Source organism: Oreochromis niloticus, linkage group LG4 (assembly GCF_001858045.2).
Source record: "Oreochromis niloticus isolate F11D_XX linkage group LG4, O_niloticus_UMD_NMBU, whole genome shotgun sequence".
NCBI lineage: Eukaryota > Metazoa > Chordata > Actinopteri > Cichliformes > Cichlidae > Oreochromis > Oreochromis niloticus.
In genome coordinates, this window is record NC_031969.2 from 24,230,578 (window position 1) to 24,255,200 (window position 24,623).

At 42.9% G+C, this 24,623-nt stretch overlaps 1 protein-coding gene and 1 long non-coding RNA gene across 6 annotated transcripts in view; one reads left to right on the plus strand and one right to left on the minus strand.

Moving 5' to 3' along the window:
* Positions 1-24,623, plus strand: part of pde4a (phosphodiesterase 4A, cAMP-specific) — a 48,338-nt gene that overhangs the window by 17,583 nt on the left and 6,132 nt on the right. For 2 of the 4 annotated variants that reach the window (XM_025906339.1, XM_005468743.4), the window contains 12 exons: positions 13,621-13,806; positions 14,226-14,262; positions 14,439-14,509; positions 15,290-15,339; positions 16,133-16,245; positions 21,119-21,212; positions 21,296-21,459; positions 21,774-21,872; positions 21,962-22,126; positions 22,219-22,318; positions 24,211-24,365; positions 24,501-24,623. In XM_025906339.1, coding sequence (XP_025762124.1) covers positions 13,621-13,806; positions 14,226-14,262; positions 14,439-14,509; positions 15,290-15,339; positions 16,133-16,245; positions 21,119-21,212; positions 21,296-21,459; positions 21,774-21,872; positions 21,962-22,126; positions 22,219-22,318; positions 24,211-24,365; positions 24,501-24,623 — 1,357 coding nt within the window. Of the gene's footprint in view, positions 1-9,563; positions 10,516-13,620; positions 13,807-14,225; positions 14,263-14,438; positions 14,510-15,289; positions 15,340-16,132; positions 16,246-16,843; positions 18,844-21,118; positions 21,213-21,295; positions 21,460-21,773; positions 21,873-21,961; positions 22,127-22,218; positions 22,319-24,210; positions 24,366-24,500 lie in introns of those variants that run through there. The other 2 variants (XM_003442200.5, XM_025906341.1) reach the window with 2 other exon arrangements.
* LOC106097997 (uncharacterized) overlaps positions 334-24,623 on the minus strand; it is a 32,193-nt gene continuing 7,903 nt past the window's right edge. The window contains exons 3-4 of one of the 2 annotated variants that reach the window (XR_002061824.2): positions 16,144-16,253; positions 334-762 (exon numbers count right to left, since the gene is read on the minus strand). This is a non-coding gene — a long non-coding RNA (uncharacterized LOC106097997). The remainder of the gene's footprint in view (positions 763-16,143; positions 16,254-24,623) is intronic. The other variant, XR_002061825.2, reaches the window with a different exon arrangement.

The following is a 24,623-nucleotide window of genomic DNA, read 5'->3' on the forward strand; positions in this document are numbered from 1 at the left end:
AATGTCCTGATATTAAAGCAGAGAGGCAGAATAACTTCATAGTTTCAAATCAAATTAACGTGTACAGTGAGCAAAGGAGGGCCACTACATGAAGCATGTTTTCTGATTTTGTGTGTTGTGCTGTTGGCTGTTTCACAAATTTGCAACCGGAAGGCGACAAAATGGGCTACTCTCCACCTGGAGACGAGAGACTCCTGTGAGTTTTCAGGAGTTCAGAGATCTGCTGATGTAAAGTGACAGATGCCTCTGGTGGGTTTCGAAGAATACAAAGTGTAAAGCAACCCACAGAGCAGCAGAACCCAGATTCCTCAGGTGAAAGAAAACACTCAAAGCTTTGTACGTGAACCCCTCAATCCCAGTGGAATTTATTTTGTACAGTGCACTAATAGATTAAGGGGGCTGGCAGTGGCTGTCCTTTCACAAAGTGAAGGGTCTGTTGCTTTGCGGAATAAATGCTGATTATCCTGTCTAGTGTAGCTCATAAAATAAATCCCTTTCCTGTGGCATTTGCCAGGTGTGTGATTGCGGCCGGTCCCTCTGGGTTCTTCTTGAAAGGCCTGTGTTGTGCGCACTTTCAGAGGCTGAAGCCAGCTCTGTGTTCGGCCGCCTGGAGTTGGGTTGCGATCCTGTGGGCAGGATAATCTGCTGTAATCTTTGGCTCTCTGATCTGACCACAGCAGAATAGAGCTGGACGGGTGGGATAGACCACCGAGGGAGCGGACAGCAGACATGGCAGGGTTGAAGGAGATGAGAGCCACTGTACTGTAAAAAAACAAAAACAAAACAGAGATACCAACCAAGCGCAATAATAAACATGCTGTTTATAGCCTAGAAGTTCAGTATATTGTATTTTCATGCATTAAACACCTTTTGAGTGACAATGTGTTAATGGATTGCAATATCAATATTGATATTAATGAGTGTGACAACCCAAGTACCTTAACGCCTCTCTCCTGCACCAACAAGGAGCAACAAGCTCCCTAGCTTAGCACAGTCCACTAACCACTTGCTTCTATTGACTCCTGCACATCAATAATAAGCCTGAAGCACCAACTTCACATAAGAGGACTGAATCTGCCATTAATTACTGCTAATGACATGTTATTAAGGAAGCAAGCCCAAACCTGTAAGACCTGGGCATCCAGTTTTAACAAGGGGTCTGGATTTTGAACAGGGTTAGAAACCTGCTGCCTGCTTTTTAGGATATATAATCATAGGATAAAAAAATGGCATTAACACTAAAAAAAAAGATGCTTAACACCTTATGTTTTGATCCTAAAACACTAAATATTCTTACCACAGACTCCTCAGTTTGAGCTAGAATGATCACAGAACAGTTTCTTAAACTCACCATTTAAAATATCTGGATGCACTGTGTCTCAGAGTGGGATCACTCGAGGACCTCGTCCTTCTAGCTTCTCGTCTCTGTGTCAAGTTTGTGTCTCATAGTCTGGGTCTCTGTGCTCGTTACTTCCTGTTTTATTTTGATAGTCTCTCATTCACTGTGAGTTGTGTTCTATTTAATCTCCTTTGTCTCGTTACCCCCTGATTTGTTCCAGCTGTGTCCCAACTGTTGTCCATCCTCTCATTATCCTGTGTGTGTATTATGTCCTCAGTCTCCCTCTGTTCTCTCACATTGTCGTTGTCTCCCCTCTAGCTGTGTATGTGTTCCTGCTCATGTTTTCTCCTGGTGATACTTCTCCAGAGATGGTTTGTTCCTGGCTTAAGTTTTCTTACATTTTTTGCAAGTCTTCAGCAGTAAAGCAGTTTTTTAGTTTTTACATTGTTCTCAGTGAGTCCTGTATCTGGGTCCCACCTTGTCTGGCACACAGCAAGCCCTGAGAAGGCATTTGCATTTAAGGTTTCTTTCAAACATGTTCTACCCTGTGCTGAAATTACAGTTCAGCAGTGGTAGTGTGTTGCAAGTCCTCTGGCAGTCTATGAAAGACCTGTCTACCTGCAGAGAGTGTCTGCTGTTGATGGAGGCGGTGTACAAAGTATGTGGTAAAACCGGTCTGCGGACGACTCTTCCTTCTGTTGTTTTTCGCCTGTCAGCCAGTCGTGAAGAAGAGTGATGTTATAACGTACGAAGAGCTGAAGCGAAACGAAGTGTTTAAAAACAATAATAATCTATAATAATATGTAATAATAATAATAATATATAATAATAATAATAATAATAATTTCAACTGCAGCTGCTGTCTGTGGCTTTCATATTATATATTTTGATCTTTGATTTATCTGCACTTCTGCCATTCCTGATGAACTCTGCTGTCACTCCCCTCTAGCAACACTAATCAACCAGACAGCAAACCAGTGACACACAGTGCCATTCACATCCAGCAACATGCGGTTGGGATTTTAGACAACAGGGTGAAAACACCTCTCCGTATGCTGTTTGTAGGGAAATACACACGCAAATGGACACAACTGCATTACCATAAATTACGCATTATGTGCATGGTGTGCCGGATGGTTGTCAGTGAAAACATTCCTCACTGCTGAGAATGAATTTCACACATCGCAGTGGACGCTCCAAGCATTAATCCTAGTCTCAAAGAAGTCAGTACACCCAGCACGGCTTCCATACATTGCTACTAGCTAATGTTGCTTCCCAAAATTGTGTTGCCCTTAACCTTGAACTTAATTCTGTCTAAATAAAGCTGCTAAGTTATGCACTGTTAAATTATGTCCAAAAGGTATTTGATCTATAATTTTGAATGTGAACAGAAATACATAATAGAATTAGAAAATATGAGATGTGCAAAGGCATCACATGCCTCTGGAAGATATAGAGCTGATGTGACCAGCGTGGTTTCTTGGTTTAGGGCATCAAAAACAGAACTTTAGTTGTCTTTCTTTAGGGTAATTTTAGGTAATGCTATTGTTGCTAAAAAGGACAAACCCTTTTAGCAACATACTGCTGTGTGAAAAACTGAATGCAAATTTACTCACTAAGCTAAAATCTCAAACTGTTGCTAATAAATGCATTAACTACTGCAGACGAAACTTCAGATTACATCTCTTTTGGGCTCTTGGGGGCTCTCGCTGTTACAGCAAGTGGTTTACTAACCAATCCTTCTCTGTAAAATTCCACTCATGATCTCATCTAAGCATGTGTTCAGCTTAGAGAAACAGAAACTTCCCCGCGCTCTGTTTACCACCATTAGTGGGTCACTCTGACCTGTAAGCCTCAACTATCTCCCTCCCCTTCCAAAACATCTCCCATCAGAAGGCCACAGGTGTTTTTTTCTGCTTTCCATTATGTCCAAAGCCAAGAATGTCGGCATAAAACCCCCCCCCAAAAACGGTCAAACACTAAAACCCAAACAGAGAACACACAAAATTTCAGACTTGATGTAGATACTCATGCCCATAACACCCTGCGTGTTGTAAGATAAAATGCAGCAGTCTTCAAATATGAGACGTATTATAGGAGAAGTAGAAGTTTGATCATGTTAAATTATTGTGAATTGAAACTCGAGAGAGCTTTAAATACTCCAGTGTGTAATCGAAACTATTATTATCTTGCAAACACGCTGATTAATTAATGATTCTTGAGTTGGTAATTATTATGTTTTCCACAAATAATATGTCAAATATTTGTATTATATATTTATAAAATATTCAACATCATATTATCAATATATAGAACTCCTTCACTCTGAATAACTCTCTAATGTAGTCTCTTAAATTGGACAGTTAACTGTTATTAACTGCCTAATAAAAACCCTCAATTCAGTAAATATGCTGATCTAAGCAACAGGATTCTGACAGCAGCCGACTTAAAACCTTTAACAAGAGTTTCAAGTAGAAACCAAAGCTGTTGAAAAGTAGCAGCAAACAACCATTCAGTCATTTTGAAATTTACTCATCTGGTTTACTTTTGGTCATAGGGCGCCATGTAATGAGTGCGGTTTTTCTCACAATGTGGAGTCCAGTATTACTGGTGAAATGTGAAACTCTTGAAAAGTGAAAGCGTGGGGGTAGGGGCTGAAGTGGATCTGAATTTTCGTCAGGGGTTAGCACTGTTTTGATTTTTATTGTAGAAAATATCTGTGACTCATCTCTGATGCATGGATGAAAAGACTCAATAATGCCTTCTGAATGCAGATGGGGGGTTTTTTTTTTTGAGCTGGATAAGGAATGAGATTTCTGGAAAGATTTAAATCAGCATGAATGGATGCTGGCTGGTATGCTAATAAGGTGGCAATGTTTCTTAACGAACATAATTTGATGAGTTTAATGAGCGTTCAGCTGCCAGGTCACAACGAATCAAGACGCTTAAATATCTGATTATAAGTTCTTAAATCGTTATGAGTGTAACAACAGGAGACTTGATTTAATTATTGAATTAGTGATGACACATTAGCAGATTTCAGCAAATTCGGGGGATTTTAGAGGGTGCCTCCTGACCAGCCAGTTACTGCACCATAAGCAGTCTTCTCGCATCTCTGTCTAACTGATTATTACTGTGTCCTGCCCTTTTTTTCCCCCCTTTTCCATCTATGCCATTGCATTACTCTCACCCCAGCACTGTGAAGCTCCAGTGACCAAATGCCCTTTTGTTGCCCATGTGGCTTGGCTCCAGCACTTTCCCTTCAGAGCGCTTGCCTCTTGTGCATTGTTCTGTAAATGTCGGCATTAAAATGTAAGGAGTCATGAGCGTGCCTCTATCTCTCTTCTTATCTGGTGTTTGCCTGAGAACACAAAGGGCAAGCTGAGGCAAGCGGAGATGGCAAGCCTGCTTTGGACATGTCATTTGAGATGTGTCAGTTACGGGCACGCTGCCCTAAAAGCTTTGCCCCAGCCTGAGAGTGCTTCGTAATAAAAAGGCCTAATGTGCTCGATAGATCCGCTGATGATTCAACAGCAGCAATAAGAGTACAGCTGTGATTACATGGTCAGCCTATAAAAGTAGCAGCCTTTCCCAATTTGCAAGTCCTCACTCCTCTTCCCTTCAACTGGCCTGACTGCCGCCCCCACAGTGGTAGCAATCAGCCAGGTGCTAAATGCCTGGGTGAGGCACAGCTCATGGGTGGGTGTGTGTGTGTGTGGAGGGGGGAATGTTGTGGAGGGGAGGCTGAAATTGCACGTGGAAATAAGCATCTGTGCTTGCTTGGGAGAGGAGGAAGCGGGGGCAGGAAATAACTGTCATTCTCCACTAAGGCTGAGAGTACAGACTGAAGAGAGAAAGGCTGACGGACTCACACAGGTTAATCATTAACTCGCTGAACTGAAGAAAATTAAGAAAAAGGATTGTGGGGGGGGGGTTGGAGTATATCGTTTCTTTTTTACAGTAGTTTAAATGGATGAGTGTTGCTTCATCCCTTCAGAGAGGTCTGATTAACAGCAGTGCACAGTGTGATGGGGAGAAAGCAGAGCTGACACCAACCAGACTGTTGGGAAAACGCTGATATGGCAGCAGGCTGCCCCTGCCAGGGGCTTCCTCGTGATGACTGTTAATGAATAATCGATAGCAAGCGACGTTCAATGGAGGGAGTGTATGTAAATCTCCTCTACGCTCTCATATGGACTTATAGGTTTAATTAAACTAATCGCTGTATTGACTTAGGGCTCCGTAGCCCTTTGAAGCCTGCTGTAGTAATGACATGAAACCAGACTTCCCCTTTCGTTGCAGAAATGTATGCAGTGAAGAGACTAAATGAAGTGCTGCTGCAGCACAGTCCAATTTTCGTGGTTCTCTCTGCACACAAGGACTCTTTGTAAGAAAAGGCTGTAATTTAATAAGCAACTAGAGAGATGCATTAATACCTGTGCATAAGACTTCTCAGCGTAAATACAATGCAGCTTGATGTTATAGGGTTAGTGAGCATGCAGGAAATTAGCTTTATTTTCCAAGTCACTGACTGACTACATCTCTCAGTCATGCAAACCAAACCGCATAGTTAACACATATCTATAACCATAGGCGTGCGTCACAGAGCCCCAGTCATTCACAGGGGGAAACATTCAGGTAGCTATATGAGAAACAGCAGCTTTAATCACGACAGAGATGGTTTGCTATCGCCATTAGAAGGAGTGACTCTGTTGGCACAAATCCCCCCTTCCCCCTGAAACCTCTGATCATCATGTCATTGTCTGCAGCAATACACTCCAGGGACTCAGCTTTCACATAATGAAACCAAGAGAGCTGCCCATAGCCCGGCTTATAATCACCCTGCGTATATGTGTGCGTGTCCGTGTGTGTATGTGCGTGCATCTAGTTTGCCTTTTTATAGTGTTGATTGAAAACAAAAGAGTTTCAGCATTAACGCTCATCTGTGTGTGCGCTTAAGCGTATCATCGGGGTGTGTTTTTGCCAGTATGTGTTCGCGCGCGCGTGTGTAACAACCACGGGTGTGCATGAGTCACTTTGAGAGGTTTCACCAGCTATTATTGAGCTGGGACTTGGTATTTAAAAGGAGATAGAATAATTGTCTCTTCATCAGCTCTCCAGAGATTACAACAGTAACTGTCAAGTGAATTTGAATTCTTGACATTTTCCCAAAGTCTGGCATTGAAAGGCACTGTTCAAACAGGCTGTATGCAAGGCCTTTTCATAAGTGACTTTCCAAGATGAGCTCCACCATCCATCCCGAGTGCATCACAAACAAACGGTAGTTGCTCTCTCCACCAGGAAGAGAAGTGAGGGAAAAGACAGATTCAGAGGGAAAAGTAAACCAATGAACGCAGAAGGCAAGAGGCGAGAAGGAAACGGCTCGACGAGGCATCTTATCTTCGGCGTGTTCTTCGCAGTGCTCAGGCTTTAAGCCGCCTGCTGAAAGGTGGAACACTGAATTCATGCAGCAGGTTTTGCTTGGGTTCTTTTTGCTTTGTTTTTTTCTCCTCAAGCTGCTGTTGCAGAAAAAGGCTGAAGGAAAAACAGATACTATTCACAAGTCATCTCATTTATGCTCTCATTCGGTATGTGCGCAGTGTATATTCAAATTGTGACACAGAGTTTGAATAGCTTTCTTCTTTTTGTCTTCTCACTGCTGACACACACAAAAACACACACACACACACACGCACACACACACAAACACACACACACAAATGTAGGTTTGTATACATTTGCACGCAGACTTCCACAATTTGAAATATCTGTATCCCAAACAGGGACAAAAGGTTAGTCCTGCAACCAAAAACAGGAAGCGTTTGGATTACATTTTCCACTTAGACAAGCAGAAATTAAGAATTGTATTTAGTAAACAATCAGCAGTATGAAAGCCTCTAAAACATCAACTGTATTAATTATTCTTTTTACTGCGGAAGCAGAACAACCTGCAGCACAGACATAAAAAATTAACAGCGTTTCTGTTGCACGAATATGTGAACTGTTCCCAAATATATATATATATATATATATATATATATATATATCCCCACAAAATGCAATGTTTATCACAGTTGCCTTAAATTACCATATCGGTAATTGTTCCTATAATGGTTAATTCACCAGGATGTGCAAGCTTTTTCCAGTTAAAATTGTGATTTTTAATGCTTAAATATAATTATTGTTGTCATCCATGAAATTTCAAATTTGCAAAAAAAGCAGAAAAAATCTATTTTTTTAATTAAGATGCTAAATTACAGTTAATTAATTGCATTCCTGAACAGAAATTAAATGTCATTTTTTACTTAATTTTAGTGGTTAAATGTTATGCTTCATTAATTTCTCAGTGAAGTCCAGTGTGTCGCCTCAAATTTGGGTATAAAAAAGTTAATTTGGTAACTTACTGAAAGTTACCTTTAGTTTTTGACAGACTTTTAAAATATTTTTTCTTTTTTTATGATAGTTGATCTAAAAAACTAATTCCAAAAAAATATAAAGTCATTCCATTATTCACTGGTGGGAAACGTTCATGGTAGTTGTTAATCTTCCAGGAGTGGAGTTCACACCAAATTCCCTCCAAGGTTACACGACACAGAGAAGATGCAAAAACACCTGAGACCTACATCTCAGACTCTACAGTCAAATTTCGACAGCATCCTAAACGTTAAAGTTAATGACAGTTCACTTTGAAAAAGACAGAAACAAGTATGACTCGTTTGGAAGGATCCAGGAGAAAGCCTGTTTTCTGTAAAACAGAACAGAAGAACACAACTTAAATTTGCAAAGCTGCATCTCAACACACCCAAACCCTTCTAGAGCAACGTCATTTGGACAGAGGAAACCAAAGTGGAGATGTTTCGCCACGGTGCACAGCACCATGTTTGGAGAAAGCCAAACACAGTACGTCAGCATAAACACCACGTACCAACTGTGAGCACGGTGGTGGAGGGGTGATGATCTGAGTTTGTTTTGCAGCCACACGACCTCGGCACCTTGCATCAAATCGACCATAAACTCCTCTGTGTACCAAAGCATTCTGGAATTCCAGGTGAGGTCATCTGTCGAGCTAAAGTTTAACGGAAACTAGATTGTGAAGCGGGACAGTGAGCTCGTGCATGGCAGCAAATCGACCACAAAAAAGAAAAAAGTTAAGGTGATGCAATAGTCGAGTCAACGTCCAGACATTAACCTTGCTAAGAAAGCTGTGGAGAGACCTTAAGAGAGCTCTGCACCAACTAATGCCCACAAACCTCAATGATATGGCCCAACATTGCGAAAGATGAGTTGCAAAAAAATTCTTCCACAACGACGTGAGTGACTCATAAAGTCATAAAGAAAATGATTACTTTATGTTGTTCCTGGGGTGCACTTTTTTCACACGGCTACAACTTATTCACACAGTTTGATTTTTTTAACTTCAGTAACTATGTCATCATGGAGTATTACACATCGCTGGTCAATGTAAAACAATAAACACTGTGGTTATTACCAAGACATTTTGGTACAGTATCTAAATAAATTGCACACACTCTTTCTCTATTCAAAGGAAATTGCTAAATTTCCAGCAGCGTTGTTTCCAAATGCCATTTTGGTAATTTCAGGGTTAATCAGTTAGTCACAAAGCTATTAATCAATGCCTCCTGGTATGAAAGTAACAAATAACACCTCAGGAACAGTGCTGACAGCTAACCTGACACCTGCAGTGCTTCAGTGGCTCCAACTTAGTTTTAATAAACACTACAGAGACTTGTTTCATCATTTTTAGTGGCGTGTTAAAAAAAACCCAACAACAACAAAAAAAGAGCTGCACTCTTCACAACGTAAGTGTTACAAAAAATTCAGCTTGGGGCTGTCTACTATTACTATCTACAATGCCATCACTGAATTAGATGTGGTTGACCTATGCACCTTGTCTGAAAGCTATTTCATGCTCTAATTGTTGCTCATAGAGAATATTATGCTAGCACCGTGTCTGTTCACATCTAAAGGCCACAGAAAGTGCTGCTGGTGAAGGTTGTTGATGTCAAAATACAAAATGTTTTGGGCGCAAACCTTGCACGCTCTTTTAGTAGATCGTGTAAACATTTACACAGGGGTATGAGTCAACCCATTTTCCCCTGACTTTTTTTCCCTCTCTCTCTCTTGCTCTCTTTTCTCCTCCTCTCTTTTTTGGGCTGTTTGTATCTCCTCTTCAAATCCTCATTACACAGGCTCTGCGTGTTTCTCTATTCTCTCGCCTGTGGTCTGTTACTCGTACTGATCAGCCTTCCTGTTGCTGCAGAGGAAGTGTGAGCAGAGAGATAAGGATAGTGAGAGCACATGCTTTCATCAAGGAGGTGGGAGGGGGAGAAAAACTTAGATTAGAGGGCAAAAGGCTGGCTAATTAGGAAATTAGCAGAGGCTGTTACGAGCCTCTCCGTGTCTGTTGCGGCAGGGATGTCTTAAGAGTTGTGAACGTGACAGCAACAGCAACGTGGAGACCAGGAAGGGACGGAGGTCCGGTCTGGGTCAGCCTGTATGGGAATCAGAGATGATGTGGTGAAACATCAGAAGAGCTCTCTGTGAGGCTGTCAGGGGTGAGGAACACACAAACCCGCTCAAGCAAGGATTAAAAAGACCCGAATTAATCCAGGGAACAAACTGAGGATGCAAGAAGGGGGAACTGGATTTAAGGTATCCAGGGCATGAGGATCGCATAACAGGATACGCATGTTGATGAAATTTGACTCCTCCAGTGTGAGACGTGTGAAAGAGCAGGACTAAAGGGAGGATCAGGCCTTGTTATTAGACCTCGCTCTGGATTGAGGACAGTTTGCAGCACATACGTCAGGTGCTTTGTTTTTTTCTGCCTGAGTACTCACTGAAAAGTGGATGAGGGGGACTGCGTGGGAGGGAGACAGCCACAGAGAGCAAGACAGCCAGTTGTAAGTGGAGGCTGGGGGAGTTTTCCTTCGCCTGTCAGCTCCAGCAGGGCCAGCAATGAGTCAGAAGAAGCTGACACGACAGCTGACATTGTGGGAGAGTAGTGAGGGTCCACCTCCGGTGCCCCCGCTCACCTCACCCGTGTCGCCAGGGGATCAGTCTCGGGGACACGGAGGAGGCTCTGCTCTGTTTCGGCGCTTGAAACTGAACCGCAGTATTCAGGAGCGCAGACGCTCATCTCACTGCCTTTACAGGTACAGTTGTGCACCAAGACACTCTCATCTTTTAATGTCCTGGTCGTGACTGAGCAATCTTTGTTCATTAAAAAAAAAGAAAGAAAGAAAAAGAGAAAAAATATGCAGAAGTTATGTGTAACAGTTATGCCTTAGTTCAGGTGCGGCGTGAGCATTTCAGCGTTTGTCCAATACGACTGTAATGCAACTCACTAAAGTGGATTTCAGAGCAAATTATTCCATGCACACACTGTTATACCATTAGTCAGATGGATTAGATTTGGAGAAGTGCTGAATTCAGAATGTTGAAGTCTCATAATTACTCTGAAAGTCTGCAGAAAAAAAATAAAAAAAATAAAAACAGGGATTAGCGCATGCAGCTTGCAGAGAGTCCCCATGGCAGACATTTCTTATGTCTTCTTCATTACTGAGGAAACGTGTTTAATGATAATTTGATCTGCTGCCATATCCTCAAAGCCTTCTGGGGCAAGGAGTGCCTCCTAATTGGCCAATTTATAAGTAAATTCCAAAAATATCACACTTCATGCTTAATTTTAGAAATTGAACTGAAGGGCGTTCACAACTGTGTTGACAACAAAAGTTTGGGAAGTTTAGGAGACGTGAGGAGGTGCTGAGGAGATAAAAGTGATCCTATATCAAAAATAGATGCTGCCTCTGCTGCTGCTGTTGCTGCAGTGCAATGCGCCTACATATCTGTCCTTGTCATCCCAACATTTAAACACAGGTAAATATATATGAGGAATCCTTGTTGCTGTTTAGGTGTAGCAAACATAAACCCAGCAGTATACCTTTCACACATTCCATCAGATAAATTGGTGTCTGTCTGCACTGCTGCCTGAGCACTGTCCATCTTTTTCTCGTTACATAACGACAAACTCTGAAACCCTGTTGAATCAATACTGACTTCAGTTCTGTGTTGCAAAATCTAATCTTGCTTTCATCTCAAAAAAAAAATGCCAGAGGAATTTTGCTGACGTTTGCTGGAGACTAAAGGTTTGTGACTGAAGATGGTTGGGGGGAAAAAGAGGGGAGTGTAACTTGAGCAGCATGTTGTTGTGAGCCCTTGGGTTAAGCTCATCTGGGTTACGCTCTGAAATTTCAGGAGAAGGGAATTAATTGTTGATTTGCAGAGCTGTAAAAGGCAATAACGAAGTTATTATCGCCACAATTTATTTGGTACTATAGTAAAAGATGGCAAAAGCTGTAGTTTATCCAATAGGCACCTCGAAGCTGCCTCCTAGAGTGAGAAAATCCCCACAGAGTCCCGTGTTGAAATGTCAAACATCTTTACTGCCTGGCACGAAATGGGTTTGCTCTCTGTAGCAAGTACCAACCTATAAATAAAACCTATAATGTCAATACACAAACAGGCTTTAAAGATCTCAACCTAGAGGCCTAGTGTAATAGCATCATTGTAAAATTCAGGAAAGAAATGTATGCTGAGCTATTTTATTAGTAATATTTGCTTTTAAAGGTTAACTTTTAAAACCGTGAATGGTCTTGCCCCGATTTAGTTAATCATATGATTTAAAATTCAGCAGCGAGGAAATGTAAAACAACATTTGGTCAGTCGTCTTTCACAGTTAAAGGTCCTCAAATTTGGAACATTCTGCCCCTGGAAATAAAGACATTGACTGCTTTGAAAATTTGAATGCATAAGCTAAAACTATGGCTTAAACAAAAGAACTTGTGTTTCTGATGAAATGGGTCTCCTGTAATTCTTAGCTCTTGCTCTTAAAAGTTTGCAGTTGCCATTGTTTGTGCTATCTGTTTGATTCTATATTTGTATTGATATGCTGTGTCTTAAAAGCTTGAGGACAATTATTATTAGCTGTGGCTGGAAGTCCTATGTACATCACACCTGATGCATTTTATTTGAACGCTGGGGAGGATTTTTTTCATATATATTAATCACTGTTTAAACTTGACAAGCTGATGGAAACACAGCAGGAGGTATCTGGCAGCCAAGCACATGACTTTTCCACTGCTAATTTGAACCGGCCCTCTTCAACAGGTTTGTGTTTTGGTGCCTTTTGGAGTGTTTTTAATGGAATTATCTGTCATATCTTATGGCTTGCTCTACCATCCAAGATATCTGTGCTCGTGCTTTTAGTCAGCAAAATCCAATATTTTATGTGTTAGCTCTAATTAGCAGCAGTGTCTGAGCTGTGCACCCATGCAGTGTCAGAGTGGAGCTTTTTAGCATTAGCTAAAGAGTTAGCAATCCACCCTTTTGTCCACATACAGTATGGGAACTTCAGGTTGTAAAAATTCCAACATTGTGGCAAAACGCTAACAAAGAGCCATCAAAACTGGACTTCACAAAACGATAGGTGAAGTTGTGGCCCATGTGTCCATTTTTTTCAAACCCATTTAAAAAGTATTTAGGATTTTTTCCTGGCTTTCACTCTTCTTCTTCCCGGCACATTTCTACTTATTGCAACATATTATCAGATCAGTGGATATAGGTCATTCCTTTGTTAGGATAGAGTATTGCCTCACCCGCATTTGCTCATGTGCGTCCTCATGTGTGTTGCACAACAATCAAGAAAAGGGGGACAGAAAAAGTCATAGAAAAACTTCTTCCCAGCATTGCTACATGTCTAAAATCCACAGGGGAACTTCAGTATGAGTGTCCTTAATCGACCAGTAGTTTGTTTTAACCTCAGATCTGTAACAAAATCAACATTCTCAATCAGTCATGCCTCCAGATAGAGAGAAAGCTTTGGTCCGGAGAGAATGTGCGGTTGATGTGGCTCGTTTTCCTCACTTAAACACAATGCTCTCTGAGAAATGACATGTCAGTAAAGTGTAATTCTCGGAGAAACCCTGTGGCAGCCTGCCAATCCAGCTGAACCACAGAGCTACAGCTGCATGCATTCATGCCGCAAAGTGTCACATCGCTTTCTTCAACATTCACTCCAACAAAAAAAAGAGAGAAACACTGTGAGAGGCTGAGCTGCATCATCACTCGTGTCTGGGCATTCAGGGTTATCTCGATAATGTTTATCGACACTGTGAATAAAGTAAGGTAGCAACAGAAACCTGCAAAAATGGAACTCATCTATAACCCTTGTACTCTCTCTTTCCTCTCTCACTCCGCAGCTTTGATTCAGAGAATGGTCCCTCGCCAGGCCGCAGTCCCATGGATTCGCAGGCGAGTCCTGGGTTGGTGCTCCACCCCTCTTTTCCCCAGAGCCAGCGCAGGGAATCCTTCCTGTACCGCTCAGACTCAGACTACGACACGTCCCCCAAAACCATGTCACGCAACTCCTCCATCAACAGTGAGGGGTAAGCACGAAGCCATCACTTGGATCCATGATGTTGAGGACAGGATGGAAACATGTTTTTTTAAACCCACAGTGTCCACTCACGCACATCACAGTAACTACACATTATCCCAATCAACACAGCAATGGGAATGGAATTGTAATTATGCATGCATTATGCTAATGAAATCATGATGAATCCTCATAATATTGACTGTTGTGCTCTGTTTCCTGGTCTGTTTTTCAGTAAGCTTAAAAAACCTCAAACCTTTCATGTGTTTCAGGGATTTTTTTCCCCGTTTAGATCCACACAGGTCTTTGTAAACATCCAGCTCACAGATACAGCCTCTCATATAAACACAAACACAGAGCACCGCAGCAGCCACAACCACTCATATTCTTCTCATTCTCTGCTTTTTGTTTTCACCTTTGGTCCTGCAGGCATACCGAAGACATGATCGTCACCCCTTTTGCTCAGGTACGTATTCCCTGTGCACCTCATCTGACATGTTTAATTGCTGTAAATGGCTCGAAAAGGCGGCTAATTAGTGCAGTGAACTTGTCCTCCTCCCCCCCAAACTCCTTGCTTCCTCCCTTCCTCTTTCCTCCTCCCTCCTCCTTCTTTCCCTCCCACGCTGTCCATCCATCCCCCAGGTGTTGGCCAGCCTACGAACTGTAAGAAGCAACTTCACCATCCTCGCCAATGTCACAACACCCACTAACAAGTCAGTATCATGCTGTCAAACACCCCTTCCCCCCCACTTAACTTGTCACGACTGCCTGCTTCGTTCGCAGTGTGTATATGCAAATGTCTCGGTTTCCTTGATCCCATGGGGAAACACTTTAGTCATCATGATTAACCAGTTTATGATGACCAGACAATGCTCAAGGAATATATAATGTGCATTATTTGGCATATTTCCAACAAGCTTTAGCTGAAGACTGAGTGCAGAGAGCTCAGTGCCTCAGGTGTATGTCCCTGACTCTGTGCCCAGACGATGGAGACGGTCAATAACACTAAAATTATTCTCCCTTGTAATGCAGTAGACAGAAGGAGCTCGAGCTGGCAGGCTTTGAGTTCCACGTCAATATGATATATAAAGCAATGCGCCACTGAATTATCAGCATCTATAATTACACGGCGGTGTACCCTCGCTGTACGATTACAAAAACCACAAAAGGCTTTTGAGAAGAAAGCCGAACTCAGGCTTTGTCTTTAGTCATTTTTAGACGCTTTCATTTTTGAAGTGAAACAAGAGACTTTGTATGCACTATTAAAACACGCACCTTGCCGTGTTATTCAGTACCAGATGAAATGTTAATATTCACTCCTCCGCTTGTCTAGTGTTTGTGGGCATAAAGACGAAAAACATCAATACAAATTCTTTTATCTCCTGTGTGAGCCCTTAAAAACCACATATTGCCATGTTGCATGAGTGTTGAACCCCAGCAGGGGGCAGCAGAGGGCAGTTCTCAGACTGATGTAATGCTGTCTTTGTCCACAGGAGGTCACCAGTGACAAGCCAACCCACTGTTCCCCAAGCTACACTCTCTGGTATGTTGTTAGCTAATTAAAACTCTCAGTCCAGAGAGTTTCCTTTAAGGACACGCCAAGGCTCCCACTCTCCCCTAATGACCGCAGAACATCACATAATATTATGTGGCTATTACTGAGGAAATGTTTAATCAACTGCACTGCGCAGACTTTAGGAAATTGGGTGGATCTTAATTATAAGGCTTAAGCTATTATGGCTATATGGGTTAATAAAATGTCGAATTTAATCACTTCTTGCATGCAGATGTACAAAGTGCATGTAAGAATAGCTTCATTTGAACTGAAACCTTTAGTTTTTATAGGATTCATTGAGAAAATGTGAAGCCAGGAGCTTGCAAGACCGCCATTGCCTTTTTTTTAAATTTATGATACAGACATGAGTTGTGAAATAGATATGAAAAATAAGTGTTCAACAGATACTATTTTTACAGTTTTTATTTCATTAATAAAACTGGTATTTTCTCTTTTTGTATTAAACAGCTCAATCCTGATTTCAAATGTCAGAATGATACATGACATTATCAGCACAGTGATTCACTAGAATATTTTCTACTAATCTCAGCTTTTTGTGTTAATTATGATTCAGTACTGTGCAGTGCATGTCATCTTTGAGCCAAGGTGGAAGCCAGAAAGTGCGATCACTAGAATGTGACCCAGATCTCCATAAATGGAACATAATCTTAGCTCATCAGTGCCTTTATGTGACTTTTTTTGCTCTTTTTTTTTTGTTGCTCTTTTCACACTTCCTGCCAATTTATACTTTGTCTGTGTGTGGTGTGTGTGCCCCTGCCAGAAGAGACATACCAGCAGATGGCTCGGGAAACTCTGGAGGAGCTGGACTGGTGTCTGGACCAGCTGGAAACCATTCAGACCCACCGCTCAGTCAGCGAGATGGCCTCCAATAAGGTGGGCACCTGTTCGCACACAAATATGTTCAGCTTCACCTTCACTGTTCGCCTACCTCGGCGTAAGCGCCCTGCTGAGATAATGAGCAACATATAAACTGATCCACAAGGCTTTTCCAGCCTCCTCCAATGCCTGTCACATGTGACCTTCACACATATTCACACAATATTGCTCAGCACATGACTCATCAGCTGGAGTATTCATGTGCTACTTAAAAAAAGTGATCATTTGCAGTAATTCTGGGTTTATTTGCAGTCCTGTGGTATTCATAAATAACTGATGTGGAGTCCTGTGTTCAGCTAGTGCTTTCCTGTTTGGTTGGTATACTGAAAAGCTGGGGGGAAAAAACAACTCTAGTGGTTGGTGTGGTTGTAAGTAGTATTGAATTTTGGTGCATTTTTGCATTAGTATGTTTATATGTCATATGTGTGCACATGGGCAGGATTCTTACGGATGCATGCACTTCTGTTTGTGCAGGCACAGGAAGAGAGAGAGAGAGCGCGGTAGAGAAGGGTGGGATGTGACGGTTTGTGGGTGGGAAGGACAAGGGAAGGGTGGTGGTGGGGGGGGTGGATAGGTCCTGATGCTGATGTCTCTGCTGTAACCTTGGTTGCTACCGAACAGCAGCAGGGTCTGCCCTTCCCTTTTTTGTCATTGGCTTCCCACTCTGACCACAAGCCATGTGGCTTAGGCAACAACCAATGAAGCACAGGCAATGCTCCTTTAATAGTGCTCTGTCTTAAAGAGACAGCATCCTGTGCCTTGTTGGTTTTATTCCAGAGATCCATCCCATGCTTCACCTCTGTGTTAATAAATAGCAGCGTTCTTTGTGCTTGTAATCAGGCTTGTGATGAAAAGAGCGAGGGAGAAAAGAACACAGTGATGAATGAAGGGACATAGTTTATATGTCAGTGCACATACAATGTACAGAGAGAGAGAGGAAGACTCTTGGTGAAAACGTAGTCTCTGTGAATATGTCGCGGCGTCTTAGAAGGTGCAAATAAGACATCCTCCACGCTGCCAACATGGAGGTGCACACATGAATATTCCCACACAGTCTCTCACTCACACTCACACCCTCACTCACACACATATTTCTGACAGACGTACATGCTGTCTTGTTGCACATGCGCACTCGGCATCTGAATAGAGGCGAGCACAGACACTCACACACATGCACGCGCCTGCAGCCACACTGCCTGATTAGCTTGCGAGAGCTGTCTACAGCATCCAGGGAAATGGCGCAAGAGGCAGAGCATTTGAGGAGAAGCGGCAGCCTAAAGCAGCGGGATTAGACCTCTGGCATTTTGGCCAGCTGATGCACGGATTGACTGGGAGCAGAGGACTGTGCTGCGGAGGTATCAGGAGGCAGCCTGACTGCCTGTGCTCTGACTGTGTGTTACTGGGATCGGTGTGAGACGGCACAGACGGGCTGATGCACCGGTAGGATTGGGCCGGGCCTCTGGATCCGTACTGTGGGGAGGGGCAGCCGACGCAGAGAGGGAGACTGTTTTTCCAGACCACAGCTCTGGTTTGATTCTTCAACCTGACTGTCTGCTACAGGCCTGCCCGCATCCCATTCTGTCTCCCGCTCTTTCTCTCCATTCTTGCTGTTCTCTTGCTGTCATCAGTTGTTTGCCCGTTCTCCCTTCCCCGGTCCTCCTGTTATCCAGGCTCCCTTTGCATCCACTATTCGAAACCACAGTCATCTTTCTATCCTCCCGTCATCAACTCTCCATTGCCCTCACCTCCATCATCTAAATTTTTCATTAGTGTTTGTCAAGCAGCCCAGCTCTCGTGACATTCTTTTTTTTTCTTTACATTTCTCTCACATTGCCACTCATTTCCACCATCCGCTGCTGTCTTTGCCCTTCAGACGGTCCATCGCTCCCTGTCTCCCGCCTCCCCTGCCTCCATCTTTACTCTTTCGGCTCCCATCCACCTTTACCCTGCAGTGACTATATATTTGGGTCAGCCTGCTCAGCAAATGGGATGAGATGTAGTCTCCACAGCAGCCGGATCCAGGGGGCTCCTGGTTTGCCCTCATCTTCGGACCACACTGAGGCTGGAGCCTGACTCAGGAGTGACTGGGTGGCCTGCTTTGGGGTATTGCATGTAGGCAAGGACAATCTGCACCAGCAGCCCCTGCCCTCACCCCCTTCCCCTGTTCCTTTGACCCCCTCTTGGGGCAGCCGTCACTCTGGAGTGTCCCGGCTTGACTGGCTGTGGCCTCTCTCCACACACCCTGACGTCGCCCTCATGCCACTGGGGGACTCGCAGCACCTCTACCCCACTCCACTACCGAACCTCCTGCCGGTGCCATCGACCAAAACCCCCGGTCACCCTCAACATGGGTGTGGTGGAGGCCATTGACCCAGCGCCGTCCCCTGCCCCTCGCCTGTACCAGGGGGCTACAGGCTGCCCCGCTCCTCCAGCTACAGTCCCTTGCAGGGGAGGGCAGGGGCAGAGCTGGACCTCGGTGCAGCCGCTGGAGGAGTTCTGGAGGGGGGTGGGACAGCAGCGGAGCGCAGGACACCCTTAGTGGACCTCTTCTGTGAGACCTGCTCCAAGCCCTGGCTCATCGGTTGGTGGGACCAGGTAGGGCTCGGGCAACTTGCAGAAAACAAACAAGGCCGCGCGGTGGCCATCTTGGATGGATGCTGTGAACTCTACAAGTGTTATGCATGCATTAACAGCTCATCTGTTAGCTAGCCCTCATTATGTGTCTTTTTTTTAAATTCACCAGTTGTTGTGTCATCTTGTGAATAAATTGAGCTTATAAGGGAAAATCTTAAAAGGTGCTACATTAGATTTGTTATATGTGGACTCCATGTGGTGCTGGAAGACTTTCTGGGTCTGGCAGGGACTTTATTTCAAACAGTAAGTCAGAATGCTGGCCAGTATATTGCTGTAGATAATTTACATGAAACTACTCAGCAGGAACAGTGATAAGGGAACAGAATTTATTAACTCTGCCCAGTGTTTCTACACTGCAGCAGAACTGTAAACAAAAAGACAATAATATCAGTCTCATTCTTCATCCCCCTATAACCTGTCTACATCTGTGTCCTGTGAGAGTACACCGAGCTGCTTATAATCTGAGAAATAGCCTTGGGACTTTATGAAGTAGTCCAGCAGTTTTTACTGCAGGTACGATGCAGTGTCACATAATGGCCATTTCTATCCTTCACACCTGCGTCCCACATCCCTCTCTCTGTCTCTCTCCTGCTACCCCGAAGCTGGCCTCAGTACAGACTAAAAGAAGGCAAGCGTGCTGTCAGTGAAGGAGAAGCTTATTGTTTTGGTTCTGTGTAGATGCTTAATCCCCCTTTTGGTTATTTAACCCTCTGGCTCTATGTAAATTTATACATTTTCACAGGTTTTTATTAATAAATGAAATTTGTAGACTTGTATATGATGGGATATCTTGACACTTAGTAAAAAGAAAAGGAATTAGGATTATAGGATTTATTTGATTTCTCTGTGTCACTGAGTACAGATCGTACAGGTTATACTTTAGAGCACTTCCACGTGTTTTATTCATGAAAGTTAGACAAGATATATGCCTGATATATACCTTACATATGCAGGCGTGTTAGCCCACAGTCATGTCTGAACAGTGTTTGCATGTTTGCTTCATTAGTCTGTATCAGAGGAAGAGTGTTGTTTGTCCTGGCACTCGGACTGGCACTGTAGAAGTGTTGGTTGGCAGCTATGACTCAGCGTTACAGCATTAGGGAAGGAAAGAACCAGAGAGCGGGAGAAAGGAGGAGGAGGTTTGGGCTGAGCCTGCTTGCCTAAGTGTGCCACTGGGCTTGACTGGCCTTCCTGGCTGCTGATGGCTGATTCTGCCTGATTGCTCCTACAATTTATTGTTACAATTAGCTATTTGCCTGGCTTATTATGTAAGGGGTGACAGGCCAGGAAACGATGGGAAAACGGGAGATAACTATGGGGATAAGAGTGAAAGATGGGGGTGTTGCATAAAATGAAACGGAAGGAAAACAAAGAGGAGCTTGTGACAGAGAAGGATTTGGGAGCTCAAGGGAGGTAATGAAGAACGCTGTTTACCTCTAGAGGGAGGGAGGAGCAGTTTTAAGTAACAGAGAGCTGTAGCGAGGAGCAGAGGCAGAGGAGGAGAGGGTTGACCTTGGTAAAGGTCAGAGACACCTGCCTACTCCCTCAGATTGTCACCCAAGAAGCCACCGCTCTCACATCAAGCTGAAGGACTGACTGTGAGGAGGCAGTTGCCATGGCAACTGCTCGGGTTGCCATGGAGATTGTTATGTGTGAAAGATCAGTCAGTGGGACACAGACTGAGGGGTCTGTCCGATTTGCATTGTGCTTTCACATGACTTGTCTGACAGGGAACTGTTAAGTCTCCCAAATCATCGTGTGGAGCTACGAAAATAAAACGTTACATAAACGCAGCGAGAACATTCAGGAACAGTGTTCAGTCTGTCTGCATGGATAATGTACTCATTTAATCATATTTGTGTCTGTAGTTCACAGCTGACACTGTAGTTGTATGGGAAAGAATACATAAAAGAAACATGCCACATTACTGCAGCACATCTCTGGAAATCAGAGTACAAACACACTGGGTCGGGGTATTGAACAGTCTGTTCTCATCTGAGAAAAGGAGGAGGCATGATTCATAATTGATTTTCTCACCCTTTAGCAAATGAGGGTGATAATTTATTTTTTCATATTTGAATCACAGGAATGTTTTGTTGTTATATATCAGTGCAAATGGAATCTAAATTACAGTGTTAATATATAGTTGGATATGTCACTAACACATGTCTTATGCTTCTATGTTCTAACTACTGTTCAAGTCACTCACTTCTGTCAATGTCTGCCCTCCTCTCAGTTTAAAAGGATGTTGAACAGGGAGCTGTCCCATTTGTCAGAGATGAGTCGCTCAGGGAACCAAGTGTCAGAATACATCTCCACTACCTTTCTAGGTAAAGAAAACCTGCCGCCCACTTGTTGCCAACTTTTCTAGCAGCTTCACCTGCAGCTGATCTCTGACTTCTGCTCGTTGCAGATAAGCAGAACGAGGTGGAGATCCCGTCCCCCACCATAAGGGAGAGGGAGAAGCCCATGTGTCACATCAGTGGTGTGAAGAAGCTCACGCACAGCTCCAGCCTTTCCAACTCCGCCCTGCCTCGCTTCGGAGTGAAGACTGAACACGAGGATGCATTAGCCAGGGTAAAAGGAAGTGAAACCTACTTTCTCAGCACATTGTAATTTTTTATCTAATTCTAATACTAAATTCCTGTGTGCATTCTATAGTCTTCTGTGAGAACATGTAAAGAGAATTTCACTCCAAAACACTGACAGCAATCATTACATTATGTCTACACTGGACCATAGTAGAGTTGTGTTAAAATAAACTTTTCTACTGTGATGAAGTATAACACACAATGTATCATGTTCCATGTTCCATGTTTCACAAATACTGTCACTTAAAGAACTGGCAGCACTGACAGTTTGGTGACATGTGTGTTTCTCTTTGCTCTCAGGAGCTGAACGACTTGAACAAGTGGGGCCTTAATATCTTTCGTGTGGCAGAGTTCTCTAATAATCGACCCCTCAGCTGCATAATGTATGCCATCTTCCAGGTGAGAGGCCGGTCTTAATGGAATGTGCAGCAACTAATAGCATGTAGAATGACTGTGATCATGACTCCTGTGGACTGCGCCGGTTGCAGGAAAGAGATCTACTGAAGACCTTTCGGATCCCTGTGGATACGTTTGTCACCTATGTGATGACCCTGGAGGACCACTATCATGCCAATGTGGCCTACCATAACAGCCTCCACGCTGCTGATGTCACTCAGTCTACTCATGTACTGCTGTCCACACCAGCTTTAGATGTAAGTATCTCTACTTAACTGCCAATGACAAGAAGTCCACACAGCTGCAAACTATTTTTCAAAGTGTTCCCCTCTTTGTTTCTCTCTTACAGGCTGTATTCACTGATCTAGAGATACTAGCTGCATTATTTGCTGCCGCCATCCATGATGTGGACCATCCAGGAGTGTCAAACCAATTCCTCATAAACACCAGTGAGTCAAAATGAGATTAAACTTTTACACACATACACTACCAGTCAAAACTTTGGACACGTGACTATTTACATTGTAGATTCTCACTGAAGGAAACAAAAAAAACTCCCAACAGTGTCACCAGCAAAGCACACCTCCTCCTCAATGCTTCACGATGGGAACCATGCATGTTGAGACCATCCCTTCACTTTTTCTGCGTCACACAAAGACACAGCAGGTGGAACCAAAGATCTCAAATTTGGACCCATCAGACCAAAGCACAGATTTCCACTGTTCTAATGTCCATTCCTTGTGTGTCTTGGCCCAAACAAATATCTTCTGCTTGTTGCTTTTCTTTAGTAGTGGTTTCTTAGGAGCTATTTGACCATAAAGGCCTGATTTGCCTGGTCTCCTCTGAACAGTTGATGTAGAGATGTGTCTGCTACTAGAACTCTGTGTGGTATTTATCTGGGCTCTAATCTGGTCCTCATGTGTGCCAATTTCATCGTAGTGCTTGATGGTTTTTGGAGACACATTCAAAGTTTTAGCAATTTTCCAGACTGACTGACCTTCAGTTCTTAAAGTAATGATGGACTGTCATTTCTCTTTCCTTAGTTGATTGGTTGTTGCCATAATATGAATTCTAAGTTGTCAAATAGGGCTGTCAACTGTGTACCAACGTGACTTCTGCACAACACAACTGATGGTCCCAACCGCATTAAGAAGGCAAGAAATTCCACAAATGAATCAAATGAATGAGGGTTTGCAGCGCTGTCAACAAAGCAAAGGGTGGTTACTTTGAGGAATCTAAAATATAAGATAATATAAAAGTTATTTATCATTTTTTCTTTGCTACAAAATTCCATATATCTTGCGTAATATATTTGATGTCTTTGGTTTGTATCTACAGTGTAGAAAGCAGTAAAAAATAGAAGGTGTGTCCAAACTTTTGACTGGTAGTGTATCACACAGCAGGAGATAGTCTGGGTACAACATGTTCTCACTCACTCACATGCTCTCAAATACTTTAAAACCTGGGGTTCTGCAGCATGGTGGTGGACTGGTTAGGACTGTCCCCTGTCAGAAAGAAGGGGATAGGTTGGGACCTTCCTGTGTGGAGCCTGCATGTTCTCCCTGTAGCTACATGGCTTCTCTCTTGGTACTCTGGGTTCCTCCCACATTCCAAAGCCATGCAAGTTTGGTTGACTGGTGATTCCAAATTAGCAGTAGTGGTGAATTTGAACATGAAGAGTTGCCTGTCTGTTTGTATTAGCTCCACAATAGACGGGCCAGACCTCACTTTTCTCTCATAATCAGCTGTCATAAGCTCCAGCATCCCTTAATAAGTTCTGGAAATAGGTGCATAGATGGGAATACTCCAAAACTACATTGGGTTTAGGCATGAGTGCTGACTGGGTAGCTTAGGACACATGGAACCCCCACAGTGTTACTGTTACTACTTTGCACTAGAAAGACATCAAACACGCTCACGTAATTTAATAAAAATGAAACAACATAAACAATGTTCATAAAAAAAAGTTGAATCTGTTGAATATGCCTGATGTGTGATGTGCAATCATCACTAACAAATTACTAGCAAAGAGAGGGTAGCTATAAAGAAACCAGTACAATAATGTCTATAATAATGTGTTTGTAAAAGTCTCTCATTTAACAATGGGGATAATTCAGATAGCAAAAACTAAGCAGGAATTTTTATATATGCTTTCATTGTTTTGTGTTATATGATGTATATAACGTAGTATACAACACACACTTATATACATACATATATAGAGTGTAACTTCTCATTTTGATTTGTAAATGCAACAGTTTACCCTTAAAAAATAGTAATTCTCAAAGGAGTTTTTGTTGTTCTTTTACTGATATTGAATGTTGCTTGATGCCTTCCTCAGACTCAGAGTTAGCCCTGATGTATAATGATGAGTCTGTGCTGGAGAACCATCACTTGGCTGTGGGTTTTAAGCTGCTTCATGAGGACAACTGTGACATCTTCCAGAACCTTACCAAGAGGCAAAGACAGAGCCTTAGGAAACTTGTTATTGACATGGTGAGTGTCAACATATTCATTATGAATTATAGCTACCTTCCTCACTTGTCGTCATGTGCTCCCCTAATTTGTGACCTCTCTATTTTTTATTTGTCTCTTTTTCCTCTAATCTAATCATACCTACTTTGTTCTCAGGTTTTGGCAACAGACATGTCTAAACACATGAGTTTGCTGGCAGACCTCAAAACTATGGTGGAAACTAAGAAAGTGACAAGTTCTGGAGTGCTGATGCTTGACCACTACACTGATCGAATACAG